The 14284-nt window shown below is 44.9% G+C and overlaps 1 protein-coding gene across 1 annotated transcript in view; it reads left to right on the top strand.

Moving 5' to 3' along the window:
* Positions 1-14284, top strand: part of Arfgef3 (ARFGEF family member 3) — a 149104-nt gene that overhangs the window by 103892 nt on the left and 30928 nt on the right. Inside the window, exons 15-23 of the mRNA XM_057753640.1 lie at positions 293-400; positions 728-943; positions 1081-1191; positions 3767-3917; positions 5991-6308; positions 7380-7513; positions 8053-8198; positions 11237-11416; positions 13463-13607. Of these exons, the coding sequence (XP_057609623.1) occupies positions 293-400; positions 728-943; positions 1081-1191; positions 3767-3917; positions 5991-6308; positions 7380-7513; positions 8053-8198; positions 11237-11416; positions 13463-13607 (1509 nt within the window). The remainder of the gene's footprint in view (positions 1-292; positions 401-727; positions 944-1080; positions 1192-3766; positions 3918-5990; positions 6309-7379; positions 7514-8052; positions 8199-11236; positions 11417-13462; positions 13608-14284) is intronic.

Below are 14284 nucleotides of genomic sequence, written 5' to 3'. Positions count from 1 at the left end.
CTTCCAGACGTCCTGAGTTCAATTCCCCAACAACCATATGGTGGCTCACAACCATCCACTATGAGATTTAATGCCCGCTTCTGGTGTTTAGGCAAAAATGCAGCCAGAATACTGTGTACATAATAAATAAATAATAATTTTTTAAAAAGAAAAGAAAAGACATTCTATAGCTCATAAGTAAGAGATACAATGGATTTTTGCTAAAAATAGATATGAATATTGTGATGGCCATTATTTGTTTTTGATTGACCTGCCAAAAGAGAAGGCTTAGGGATAACTTTACTCTCGACAGATATTGACGGCTTGGAGAGCAGTGCGATTGGTGGCCAGTTGATGGCATCAGCTTCAATGGAGTCGCCTTTCGCCCAAAGCAGGAGAATTGACGACTCCACAGTAGCAGGTAAGACCTTCAACCTTGGGTTTAAAATATACATACATTACACGTGTTACCGGAAATCAAATTGTTACATGGCGGCTTAAATAAATTTTGACTTTGTCTTGCAGGGGGGAAGGGAGGTAATGAAAATTGCCCTGCTGAGATGGTAATGCCACATTCATTATTTATGAGCACTGTGTGAAACCCGACCCAACACAATCTAATAAATTTTATTTCCTGTCATAGAACGACATGCAAGTCAGAGATGTTCATCTGAGGCCTGGGGAACCCCAGACTCTTTGTCATTCATTTTTGTCTCTGGCGAGTAACCTGGGTCGCCCCTTCTTGTAGGCGTGGCATTTGCACGTTATATTTTGGTTGGCTGCTGGAAGAACCTGATTGATACTCTGTCAACTCCCTTGACTGGTCGAATGGCAGGAAGCTCCAAGGGGCTGGCCTTCATCTTAGGAGCCGAGGGCATCAAAGAGCAGAACCAGAAGGAGCGAGATGCCATCTGCATGAGCCTTGATGGGCTGCGGAAAGCTGCGCGACTGAGTTGTGCTCTAGGTACCTGTGGGAATCCCTGACCTGAGGGAAGGTCCCTTCAGAACTCATTGGGAAAGTCATCCTTTAGAAGGGGTTCTTTTTGGTACCTATCTGGAGAACATACTCAGCTAAGGGGTAGATGTTTGTTTCTTCTGAAGGGGTTGCTGCTAACTGCGCTTCAGCCCTTGCCCAGATGGCGGCTGCTTCCTGTGTCCAGGAAGAGAAAGAAGAAAGGGAAGCCCAGGAGCCCAGTGATGCCATAGCACAAGGTAACAGCTTCAGGCAGGATCTTCCTGGTGCCTTTGTCGAGCTGTGCACACTTCTGCATATGCCACTGGAGACTGGTCCCCATTCTGTGTGTGATGCACAGGATGCTATACACACATTCGCATATGCCACTGGAGACTGGTCCCCATTCTGTGTGTGATGTCCATGATGCTGTATACACATTCGCATATGCCACTGGAGACTGGTCCCCATTCCGTGTGTGATGCCTGTCATGCTGTGCATACACCCACATATACCATCAGAGACTAGTTCCCACTCTTTGTGTGATGCACAGTAGGCAGTTGCCACTAGTCAGGAACCCCACTGGGCCATACACTTGAGTTTGTTTAGGGCAAGGGAACCTACCTAATGCTAATAGTGTCTCTTTCTCAACAAGAAAGGCATACTGGCTACTAGTAGAAACGTACAGTTGGTTGCTAACAAGAGTGCCAGGGGCCCACCTGGCTGAGTCACCTCCTGGGTCATCATCAGGCTGCTAGTGCACATTAGTCACCCCTCAGGTCAAAGTAGGGACGGGAAACTGGCCATTGTTATGAGAAAGAAAATCAAATAGAACCCATAAGAAGGAGGCCAGAGAAACTTCATTCAGAAAAGCCTGAGCTTTGTGCACACGGGAAAGGGCCAGTGGAGCTGAAGATCTTCTAGACACAAGGAAAAGAAGATGTCTTTCCTAATGGCAATGAAAGATACAAGGCAGGCAACAGGCTGAAGGAAAAATAAAAGCATGATCTAAACTATGCTGATGCTATCTGTGGATATGTAAAAGAGCTAGTCACAGAAAATGTGTATTTTTAACAGAGACAAGCAATTCAGGTCACTGTTCCACAAACAAGTCATATTTTGACATTTAAAATTTTATTTAAAACTTTTAAATTTAAAATATTTAAATTAAAAAAAAACCTGTTAACAAGCAAAGTAGTTCGTGTAGATCTGGGGAAAGATGAAAAAAAAAAGGAATGAAAGTTTATTCAAGTATTGTGTATCTGTCAACCCCACAAAAATCTCCACATTTAGCTACCTGTGGAAGTGTACATCTGTGTGTCCCAACTCACGAATCTGAGATGAGAGGATCAAAACTTTGAGGCCAGTTTGAACTGCATAACAAGAACTTACCTCAAAAATATAAATCCCTGAGTCTGGAGAGATGGCTCAGCAGTTAAGAGTGCAGATCATGGATGTCAGGATGGCCAAGTGGTCTAAGAGTGCAGATCATAAGGACAAGAATTCTCAGATCCGAGTACCCCCATTCTTAGATCTGAGCACCCCCATTTTCAGACCCGAGCACCCCCATTACCAGGCACAAGACAAAGACCTACAACTTAGGGATCCAACACCCTAACTCAGGCCTCTGCACATGCACAGGTATGCATGGCTACACACACGTGTGTGCATACACTCACAGAGACACACATACAAATAAAATGAATCATTTAAAAAATTCTTGTGGCTGGGGAAAGATGATTCAGCTGTTAAGAGCACTGGCTGCTTTTCCAGAGAATTCAAGTTATGTTTCCCAGCACCCACCTGGTGACCCACACCCATCTGTATGACTCCAAGTTCCCCTTTGACCTCTGAGGGAACCAGCATACACATAGGCACATGTATGCCTGCAGGCAAAACATTCATACCTATAAATATTTGTAAACGTTTAATTCTTACACATACAGTTCCTGAAACACAACACACTAACAGAGCTAAAAACGTTCTAATCATAAACACAAAATAAAACCAGTTTCATATTCATGAGGTAAATAGTATTTTCCTAAAAAACAACCTTCTCCTTGTGACATGAAAACGGCTTGAGTGCCTTGAAGATAGTTTTCTCTGCTTCCTAGTGCTGAGCTAGCACCCAGTTTATCCCACCAGATCTGGTGACTGGAAGGCTGTCTTTAAGGATGCAATGCCATTTGGCCTTCTCATTTAGCATAACTGACCTTCTGAATCAGTTTTTACATCCTCCCTCAGTTATTGCCTCTCCGTCATCCTTCAAGAAAGCATTTATAGCTCACAGATACAAGTGTGAACTCGGGGACAAATGACATCATGATTTCACTTGAAAAGTCATGCTTGTGCTCCAAATGCGTAGACATACTTTTGGGGATGACCATCGTAAGAAAGGTGTAAATAATATTAATCAAGCTCAGAGAGACTTGCAGACTGCCAAGAATGCCTTGATGTTATCAATCAGAGTGCACAGGGGAGGACGAGGGGCTAGAAACAGACGGTGTAGCTGGAGTTAGCACAGCACACAAAGCTCACCCACACTTCCCTGCCTTACCCAGGCCCATGAGCGTGCTGGAAGAAGCTGTGTACCTAGCTCAGGATCTGTCTGACCTTAGAGTCCCAGAGCAGGGGTCACCTGTGAATGGGGACTTGTCCAACCAGTAGCTTGCATGCTAACCACGGGACCTGTTGAAGAGGCACTTGCAGCCAGCAAAGTATATTGTCACCCTTTGCCCCTGCTTGATGACACACTCTTTCATTTCCATCCCATCTTTCTCCCTTTCTGTCTCCCTTGCTCAGACTGCTATCTTAATAAATGTCTTTCTGGCACAGTGAAACTAAAGGTGGAGCAGAAACTGGAGCAGATGGGGAAGGTGCAGGGGGTGTGGCTGCACACAGCCCACGTCCTGTGCATGGATGCCATCCTCAGCGTAGGCCTGGAGATGGGAAGCCACAACCCGGACTGCTGGCCACACGTGTTCAGGTGCATGATGGGATCCCCCACCCCTGATGGCACAGACCCTGCCTTGGGAAGCCTGGGGTGGTAGACAGAGTCTCGTAGGCTCCGGGCTCTGCCAGCAGATTATGAGCACTTACTGTTCCGATACATGCCAAGTGAGACACAGGACAGGAGATAAGGACCGCTGGGTGTATGTTTTTGGAGAGCAGAGTTGCGGAACTGCATTCAGGGAATTGTGATTTATCTGTTGACACTCCTGTGGGATTCAGATATATTACACCAAGGAGGAAAGCCCTGGACTCCTAAGTGGTAGATGGAAGACAACCATGCAGTTTCAATGAATGAGTCTAAGATGTGCTCAGGTGTCAATAATATAACTATTATGTGTACATTAATGTCATCTCCATGCAAAAAAAAAAGACCCAGTATAACACATATCATTACATACAATACTCACTAAAGACATCTAGTTTAACTAGACACAGAAAACTAAGAATATAACAGCACATCTGTGCAAAAGGCCACTAAAAAATTTGACTCTTAAGTTTTGTGCCATTGGAGTGAAGAGGCTCCCAGCCAACAGCTGTAAAATAAAAAACAATATGACAACTCCAGTCTCCAACTCTGCAGTCCAAGATTAGAGCCAATCCTCTCCAAGCACTGGCATTAGGAGAAGAACAAGGGGAAAGCCCTGCTCAGTTATGCTCACCTGTGCCTTAAGCAGGCATCAGCCAAAGTGTCACACTGAAATGCCTTCCAGCAGACCAGCCATGAGAGGAGAGCAGCTGGAGGTCAGCAAGATCTGAGGTCAGTTTCATGTCACCAACACTAATCAAGCCACAAGTGTTGGTTGAGTTCCTAAGAGAAGAGCTGGTGCAGTATCCAAGCACTGTAAAACCAACCAATTTGAGAAGAACATGAAAGGGCCAGTATGAAGCAGCCCAGAATAGAAAGGGGTGTGACAGAGAAGTGAATGACCAGATGTTCTGCATCGGTCTTACAAGAAAATCAAGGAGGAGACTTGGGTGTTAAGCAATGTGAGTTCCACAAATCCCAGATTAGAGTACACCGGAGTGGTTTATCCAGGATACCCTCAGACAACTAGATTATCAGGGATAAAGGATGTCTTAGAGAGCATCTTAATCCCAAATCCTCCTAGGAGCAGGCTCTTTGGAGTTGGCAGTTACCCATGTCTATTCTGATGTTGCTAGGGGACCCCTGCCCCAGCCCCAATCCCTACTTGAACATGAGATATATGGAGTTATCAGCATCAGACTCTGGTGACAGAGGTTTCTGTCCTGCCTGGTCCCATAGCCATTCAGTCCCAAATAAACCCACAGAGGTCTACATTAATTATAAACTGGTTGGCCTATTAGCTCAGGCTTCTTATTAACTAATTCTTACACCTTACATTAACCCATAATTCCTGTCTGTGTTGGTCACGTGGCTTGGTACCTTTATCAGTGAGGCATTCTCATCTTCCTCTGCATCTGGATGATGACTGCAGACTGAGCCTTTTCTTTTCCCAGAATTCTCCTGTTCTGGTCACCCACCTATACTTCCTGCCTGGCTACTGGCCAATCAGCATTTATTAAACCAATACAGGTGACAAATCTTTACAGGGTACAAGACCATTGTCCCACAGCAGGACACATTATAGCTTGGTAGAGTTCTACTGAGTTGAGAGAGCCTGTCTGTCATGGGCATGCTCATTCTGGGGTCCGGTCATAGGAAGTGCTTCTCATCTCATATCAGAGCATAGTATGGAGCGGGATTGGTCCTCAGGAAACTTCTCAAATGAGAAGTCTAGTAAGCCAGTAAGCCAGGCAACACAGAAGTGAAGAATAGGGATCGGTAAGAGAATCTGAGGAATCCCTCATCTATGCCAAGATTGGTCCAACTTAAAACAAGTTTTGTGTCTCTACATGGAAATATACATAGTAAAGAAATGGCAGTGCCAAATATGATAAGAGAAAAGGGGAAAAACTGGGATTAATTCCAGGGCTAGCTGGATTTCCTTTTCTCTCGCTATGGGATGGATAGAGCTGGCAATGTTGGGCTATGGTATTCACTTCCTGTTTGTCTGGTTCTTTTTAGGGTGTGTGAGTATGTGGGCACATTGGAGCACACCCACTTCAGTGATGGTACCTCCCAGCCCCCTCTGACCATCCGTCAGCCACAGAAGACATCTGGGAGTCCTGGCCTCCTTGGGGACCTTGAGTGTGAGGGCTCATGTCAGGAGCAGACCCTGGAGCAGGGCCCCTCCCTGAGCACAGCCCCTGTGGTGCAGCCACGCTCCATCCAGGAGCTCATTCGGGAGTGCAGCCGTGGCCGGACCTCAGACTTCCGGGGAGGCAGTCTGAGTGGGAACAGTGCCGCCAAGGTGGTCCTCAGCCTTTCCACCCAGGCCGACAGGTATGCAAGGCTAGGCTACCACACAAGGATGCTAAGCTGGTGATTGTCTGGTGGCTGTGCTTATATTCACTTGTCTGGTCTCAAAATCAGCTGGGGAGAACTTGTATTAGCCAGATACTGAAAATGCTTCAGAGAGAGAGAGAGAGAGGTGGCAGACAACTTTGCCTGTTCTTCAGGCACCATCCACCTTTTTCTTTTCTTTCTATTTATTTGTTTGTTTGTTTATTTATTTATTTATTTATTTATGAAGCAGGTTCTCTGGAGCTTATCAAGCAGGCTAGGCTGGCCAACCAGTAGGCCCTTGTTGCATCTGCTTCCTCCATTCTGGGATTACTTACAAGTATGGGCCACGACACTCTGCTTTCATGTGGGTCCTAGGAGTTGAATTCAGGTGAAGGAATGACTTTTCAAGGTCTTTGACATTTCTAATTAGGTCCTTGACTTTGATGTTAAATTTCAAGCTTGCTTCATTTTTCTCAACAACTGGATTTATAAAATTTACAGAATTATAAAATGTCTCTTAATGCCTCATTTCTTTTACTCTTTCTGCCTTAAAGCTTAGTATATCTTAGTCCTTCGTAAAGGCTCATGATTCAATTTCTGTTCAAGACAATGTCCCTTGTGCAATTGGCACCCCACACCACTGACATCCCGGCAGGCTTGGCGGGTAGCCGTAGATGACCTCACTGCTCACTGTTCACGGTGGTTATGGGAACCTGATGTCTGATCTTTACATCTCACCCTTTTCCCCATCGCCCTGGAATCTCCTGAAATAATACTTTGTCATTTTTCACATTCTTGCTGAACACTGTAGGAGCGCTTACGCCCACTGGCTAGCTTGGAACCTGCAAAGATTATTTTTTCAAGGATGTCTTATGGTATTTGTTGCATCAAAATCCCATTGCTAGTACGGACTTTGGCACATTAATAATAATTATGACCATATCATCCATTTGCTTTCAGTATTTATATAGAGTTTTTGTTAATTACATCAGCTGAATTACTAAATTATTCCGCCTTACGCCCTTGCTGAATTGTTCCCACATAACACATATGTTTATTTGCACCCAGGCTTTTTGACGATGCTACAGATAAGTTGAACCTCACGGCCTTGGGAGGGTTCCTCTACCAGCTAAAGAAAGCGTCTCAGTCCCAGCTTTTCCATTCTGTGACAGACACAGTCGATTACTCTCTGGCCATGCCAGGTAATTTTCCCTGGAGAAACTGGTGGTAGGTAAGGATGAAATAACCCCAGTGATTGATGCCAACGGCATGTGTGAAACATGACAGTAACAGTCATAATTGTTACAGTGTGAAACACCCATCCTTGTGATCTGGGCTTCGTGGTAAGCACTGGATGTGGGCCCTCACATTCATTTAATAATAAAAGGAACTTTAAGAAGTAGTTATGTTTACCCCTTGTTTTATACATGAGATCAGTGGGGAAAAGAGGGAACTCCTTGACCTATTCCAGTGCAGCTACTAAAAGAGTCTAACTCCTCAGCGTTACTATTTAAGCCATTGTGTCATGCCTACTTCTCTGTGGACACAGTGTTGAATTGGGGATTGTTTTTGGTCCTAGTGAGTGACCACCTTTCTGATTTTGAGTGGGAAGATCTCTCCTTGATGAGCATCTGAAACCATCTTGCTATCCAAGACCACTGCCTTGATTTCTCAACTTCCCTGTGCTGGAGTCCTTTGAACTACTCCTGAGTCTGGGCTTTCTCATCTTGCCTTCCTATAGGAGAAGTTAAGTCTACCCAGGATCGCAAAAGCGCTTTGCACCTGTTCCGCCTGGGGGATGCCATGCTGAGGATCGTGAGGAGCAAAGCCCGGCCCCTGCTCCACGTGATGCGCTGCTGGAGCCTTGTGGCACCACACCTGGTGGAGGTGAGCGTGGAAGGTGGGAAGAACCTGTGTGTAAGCTCAGGGAAGGCTTGCTACAGAGCCAGCAGAGCGGCTGTATTCAGAGGGCCATGGGGCAATGAGACCCTTCCCATAACCTGGTCATAAGCTCTAGTGTTCTCTGGTTATATATCAAGGCATGTGAGGGCTCACCCGGAATGTCAGTGCCGTGCTGGTCTCAGTGTGGTCCCTCTATTCCAAGTATATGGCTCAACTAGTCTCCTTGCAAAGGTGGTTCTTGATTCTTATGTTCTGATCTTAAGTTGAGTCTGGAGCCAAAAGGTGGAACCCTGATGTAACATGAACTGGGCCTGCTTGTTGGAGTTTTCTGTCCCACCCAGTACCCCACAGCCCGCAAGCCCCAAAGAAAATCACACAGAGATTTCTATAAGTTATAAAGCTGATTGGCTACATATTAGCTCTTGTAGCTTATATTAACCCATTGTTCTGATCTATGTTAGCCATGTGGCTCAGTACCTTTTTCAGTGGGGCAGATCACATCCTGCTGCTTCGGTGGTCTGGGCAGGAGTGGGAGTAATCAAATTCCTTGTTCCCAGAATTCTTCTGTTCTCATGGCATCATTTCTACTTCCTGTCTGGTTTTCCTGCCTATACTTCCTGCCTGGCCAATCAGTGTTTATTTAAAACATGATTGACAGAATACAATTCTTGCACACCACCCTGAATCAATTCTTCCCTTTGGGCAATATCTTTGGTTCTTGTCTCTCTTCTCTGACAACTCAGTTACTAGGGACATGTTATTTTCAGGAGGGGGAACTGTACCTGCACTATGGGATGGTATGAGAGCCAAGAAAAAGGGCTGGAGATTTATAAACATACACACACCGAGACACGGGTCATCCTCGAAACAAGAATGCCAACTTTATTGTGCTCCAGGGAAGCTTATATAGGGATCCTTAACTGATAGCCATGCTCCAGCTCTTGGCATTTCCAGCTGTAAAACCCACCAGAATTCACTCCCCTGCCATCAGGAACTCATGAGGTTCTCATGCTCAGAGCAGCTGCAGTCACAGGAAAACAAGCTGTTTACTCCATTCACTCTGGCAGCCAAAGAAAGTCAAGGGGCCAGGGGTCTGCAGCCCTCAACAGGGAACCATATATTCCAGTTTTCCTGACAAGGTGAATACTGACACCTTCCCGCTCCCCAGAGTAAAGCAGTTTACGGGATCAGTTTTGTGGTAGCTCTATACTAAATCATTGCAGTACATGAGGACTGGATCTGTTAGTCACTAATTCTGTCATCGTGATAAAACTCTGTGACCGAGACAGCTTATAGAGAGCAGGGTTTATTTGGACTTCAGCTCCCATTATGACAGGGAAACAGAGCCCCGAAGCTGAGAGGTCATACCTTCAGATGTAAATGCAAAGCCCTGCGAACAACCTGGAGGTTGGGTGATGCTACTAAATCTCAAAGCTTTCCAGTAGTGTCACTTCCTCCAGCAAGGCAGTACCACCTCCCCAGTGTGCCAGCTAGGGACCAAGTGTTCACATAGATACCTGAGCCTATGGGAATCGTTTCTCATTCAAACCACTCCACTGGCTAAGTAACAGGGAACATTATTGCCCTATTTACAATGGTAACTATTCATAAACACCCTGTTGCACTTATTTAGTAAAGATAAACAAGAAAATACATCACAAAATTTAATTTACTAACCTGAAGATTGACTAGTAAAGAAAGGTAAAAATATCAATTTCTCCAAGGCCAAAGGTCCCATCATCTAGATACTCGGCTATCATTAGCTACACTGAAAGCCTAGCAGCTTCAAACAGCATCCTTGTATTTCATTCATTGATCCTCTCTAGCAAAAATTTGAAGCAAATGCTCTGGTAATTCTGGTCTGGTCTAGCGTGCTGGCTAGTTTTATTCCAGCTTGACCAAGCCAGCATCATTTGGGAAGAAGGAACCTCAGTTATGAAAATGTCCCCCTCAAATTGGCCCGTGGACTATCCTGTGGTGCATTTTCTTGATTGGTAACCAATGTGGGAGAACCTAACTCACTGTGGGTAGTACCACCCGCAGGCTGGTGGTTCTGGGTGCTTAAAAGAAAACAGTCCGAGTAAACCCTACGGAGCAAGCCAGTAAGCGGCACACCTTCACGGCCTCTGCGCCATCGGTTCCTGCCTCCAGGCTTCTGCCCTGCTTCAGTTCCTGTCCTGACTTCCCTTACTGATGGACTGTCACCTCAAAGTATAAGAGGAAGGAAATTCTTTCCTCCCCGAGTTGCTTTTGGTCTTGGTGTCTTAGCTTAGAAGTAGAAGCCCTAATTAAGACAGCGGTCTTGGCTGATCCCGAATGGCTATTCTTATATGTCCGTTGTAGTCGCTGACATAAAGACTAGCGCCAACTAGTTCATGATAGTTTTACCTGTGAAGGCTGATCAGAGTTCTCTCTAGGCTGACCTCTGGCGGCCAGTCCCCACTCATCAATACAGCCTTCTTAGGATTTCCTCAGAGCACAAACTCCATATCACAGTTTGCTACTTAGGGGATGGTTTCGGTTGTGCCAGTAGACAAAGGAGGTCCCAGGTCAAAGTCAAGAGCTAATGTGGAATGGGCTCATTAAAAGCCATTAGATCCAGTCTGTGTGAACCAATTCATGTTCTCATTGCAATTGATGCACCTCACTAGGGACAAATGACTCACTTGATTGTAATATTTTAGGGGGATGACTAAGGAAGGATGAGGCATGCATGGTTGCATAGGTTGCGGTGCCCATGCTCTGTACTGCTGAGGAAAACTGTCATGCTGCAGAAAAAGAAAAGAGTAGAACCCTTCCTCTTCCAGAACCCTTGGCTTGACGTTGGAGTTGTATCTAACCAGTTGGTAATACACTGAATTGCATCTGAAATTTAACATCTGTATGCTAAAATTCCTTAGAATTTTGTTAAACAGAATCGCTCTCTACCTTTACATAATGAGGTGGGCTGGGGAAGCCTTCGGAAGCCACATTTTCCTCACCTGGCTTCCTGCTGGCGTTCTACTCTCTCTCGTCTTGTGCAGGCCGCCTGCCACAAGGAGCGCCACGTGTCTCAGAAGGCTGTTTCCTTCATCCATGATATCCTGACTGAGGTTCTCACAGACTGGAGTGAGCCGCCTCACTTTCATTTCAACGAAGCGCTCTTCCGGCCCTTTGAGCGGATCATGCAGTTGGAGCTGTGTGATGAAGACGTTCAAGACCAGGTCAGTGTGACACGGGCTAAGGCATCCTGTTCTCCAGTGCTGGCATTTGAGCAGGGAGAAGCAGGCACTGTGCTCTGGTTCGCGTGCTGTCTTCCCAAGCAGGTGACAAAGTGAGGTTAAACAATTTAGCCAGGATTCCCTAGCGATTGGTGGGATAGAAACACAGACCTAGAGAATCTGGCTGCATTGATCGATAGCTTATAGACCGCACTATTGATCATACTCACCCTGCCTAATGGGGGACAAATGGAAGAAAGCAAACCAGGTGACCTCACAGGTGACACATTGGTAGGTTCAGAAATCAGCAGGCTCTCTTCCAAAATCAACTCAGATATTGAATAGAGCTTTTTGTTTCCTTTTTAATGCAGTGACATATTGACAAGAAAATGAAACATACTTAAATGGCACCATAGTGACAGCCAGAGAGGGGTGGACACCCACACAGTCCTGGAGTGGTTTTGCTGTAATGGATTGTACCATCAGATGAAGCCGGAGTTGATCATATCACATTCTCCGGGTTGAGTAGTCAATGACAGCTATAAATCTCACTTAGGCTTCACTTAGGCCAAGCATAAATATAAAAATAAGTAACATTAGAGAAAAGAGAGGAAATGAGGCTATATAGAAGCCAGATTCTGCTTTTTCCTCTCAAATAAAGTCAGTGTTAACTAGACATGTTATGTGATAAATTGAAGGTGCAAATTATAATCCCCTCATTAAAAAATGAAGAAAGTGGCGTATATATGAAGAGAAATATATTCTGTGTTATAAACAGAGATGTTAAAATGGGTAGAGATAGATAATGGGCAACACTGAGGACCAGTCTGAGTGACAGGTGCACATTTCCAAGTGTGTGTGGAGCTTTCTCTATAATAGTTGTGATGCAAACCTATGGGGCAAGTCGCAGTAAGATTAACCAAATTCAAATCATACAAAGTATATTTTCTGGCCATCATGGAATTGGGTTCATAATAAATAACTTGGAAAATGTTTAAATATTTGGAAATTCAACATCAAAATTCTAAGTAATCCCTAAGTCAATGAAGAAATGACAAAGAATCTTTAAAAAAAAATGTCTTGAGTGAAAAGATGACATCTGCATGTGTGGGATGTAGTTAATTAGTGTTTCGAGGGAAATTACAATTGCTAATGTTCATATTAGAATGGAAGACCTCTAAAGAAGGAAGTCCATGATTTTGGCCAATGGACTTGTGAGGAAGACGCCCTTGTAATTCAACAGAGGAAGTCGATGGTATTTTCAGTCAGTTTTACTTGGACATTTGTAAGAAAGATGAGCTTAAGCCCTCGCCTCTCACCACACACACACACACGACACCACGCTGAAAACTGGTCATGACTTAACATGAGCAAGAGCAATAACTGTAAGCATGGTGAGGCAGAGTTTTCTTGGAAGCATTTCCAGCAACATGACCCTTAGAAAGAAAAAATGATGAATCAGACCTTATCGAAATTAAACACTTGCATCCCCTGAAAGATAAAATTAAGATATAATAATAAAAAGGCAAACTCAGGGCTGGAGAGTTGGCTGTGTGGTTAAGAGCACTGGCTGCTCTTTCAGAGGACCTGGGTTCGATTCCTAACACACATGATGTCTCACAGCTGTGCATAATCCAGTTCTATGGGATACAAAATCTCTGCTGATTCCTGTGTGGACACCAGGCATACGTATGGTATACATACATACAGGTAAAATGCTCACACAGAAAATCTTTAAAAGAAAAAAAGATAAGAATCAAAGTTGTAGGAGTCACTTGAAAAGCATGTAGTGGGAAGGCCCTGAGTCCACAGTACATGGCGATAAGGAGGCACATACCCAATACAAAAACCAGCAAGCTCGCAGAAGGCTGATCTTGGGGAAATTTACTCGGCAACATTAGTTACTGGGAAAACAAGCGAGTCTGTCTCAGCTGTGTTTTTCTCTCACTAAAATTAACTCAGAAATGGGGGGAGGGGGACAGAGAAGCCCGTCCCCTTTCCTACAAGTTCTACTCGAGTTAATTAACCACTTCTGCCTTCCCTGTGCAGGTGGTCACCTCCATCGGGGAGCTGGTTGAGGTGTGCTCCACGCAGATCCAGTCAGGATGGAGACCCCTGTTCAGTGCTCTGGAGACAGTGCACAGCGGGAACAAGTCGGAGGTGAAGGAGTACCTGGTTGGGGAGTACTCCATGGGTAAGAAGTCGGAGGTGAAGGAGTACCTGGTTGGGGAGTACTCCATGGGTAAGAACAGTTGGGTGATTCTTGCCACGGCAGGCACCATTCTGCCAGCCATGTTTTGTCAGCGGGAACTAACTTGAGGCTAAGACCTAGGGTTGGGTTGTTGCCAGCTGCCCCATAGTTCTGAGCTCATCAGGTCCTGCTCACACCAGGAGGTTTTTGGTCCCCTCTGTATTGCTATACAAAGTTACTTTCTGAGACCACAGGGGGAAATGTCACAACTTGAACATCTGAAAATATAAACTGCTGCAAAATCCAAAACATTGGATTTGAGAGTCTCAGTAAATTCTAGCAAGTATTTCAAACTCTGAAAAACTCCAAATTCTGAAAAACATCTAGTCCCCAGCATTTAGGAAAAGGTACACTAAGCCTGTATCTATTTTCAAGTAAGGAGACAGAAAAGTATAAAACAGGGGAATCATAATTAGGGAATTTGGATTGGGCTAGAAATAGATTGGTATGCCTGGGGCGTTGTGTCAGTGATCCCCAAGGCCTTATTAACATTCAGAAACCCAGCAGCAGAAAGACTGGTGGGATAGAGCATGCAGCTATGGTAAGATTTATTGCATGGCTCATGACTAACTTTCACTATGGTAATATAATAAGGGAACAGCCAGGTTATAAAGTAAAAA

The sequence above is a fragment of the Chionomys nivalis genome, chromosome 2, assembly GCF_950005125.1.
Source record: "Chionomys nivalis chromosome 2, mChiNiv1.1, whole genome shotgun sequence".
NCBI lineage: Eukaryota > Metazoa > Chordata > Mammalia > Rodentia > Cricetidae > Chionomys > Chionomys nivalis.
The sequence above is the reverse complement of the archived record's forward strand: the minus strand, read 5'-3'. Positions and strand labels throughout refer to the sequence as shown.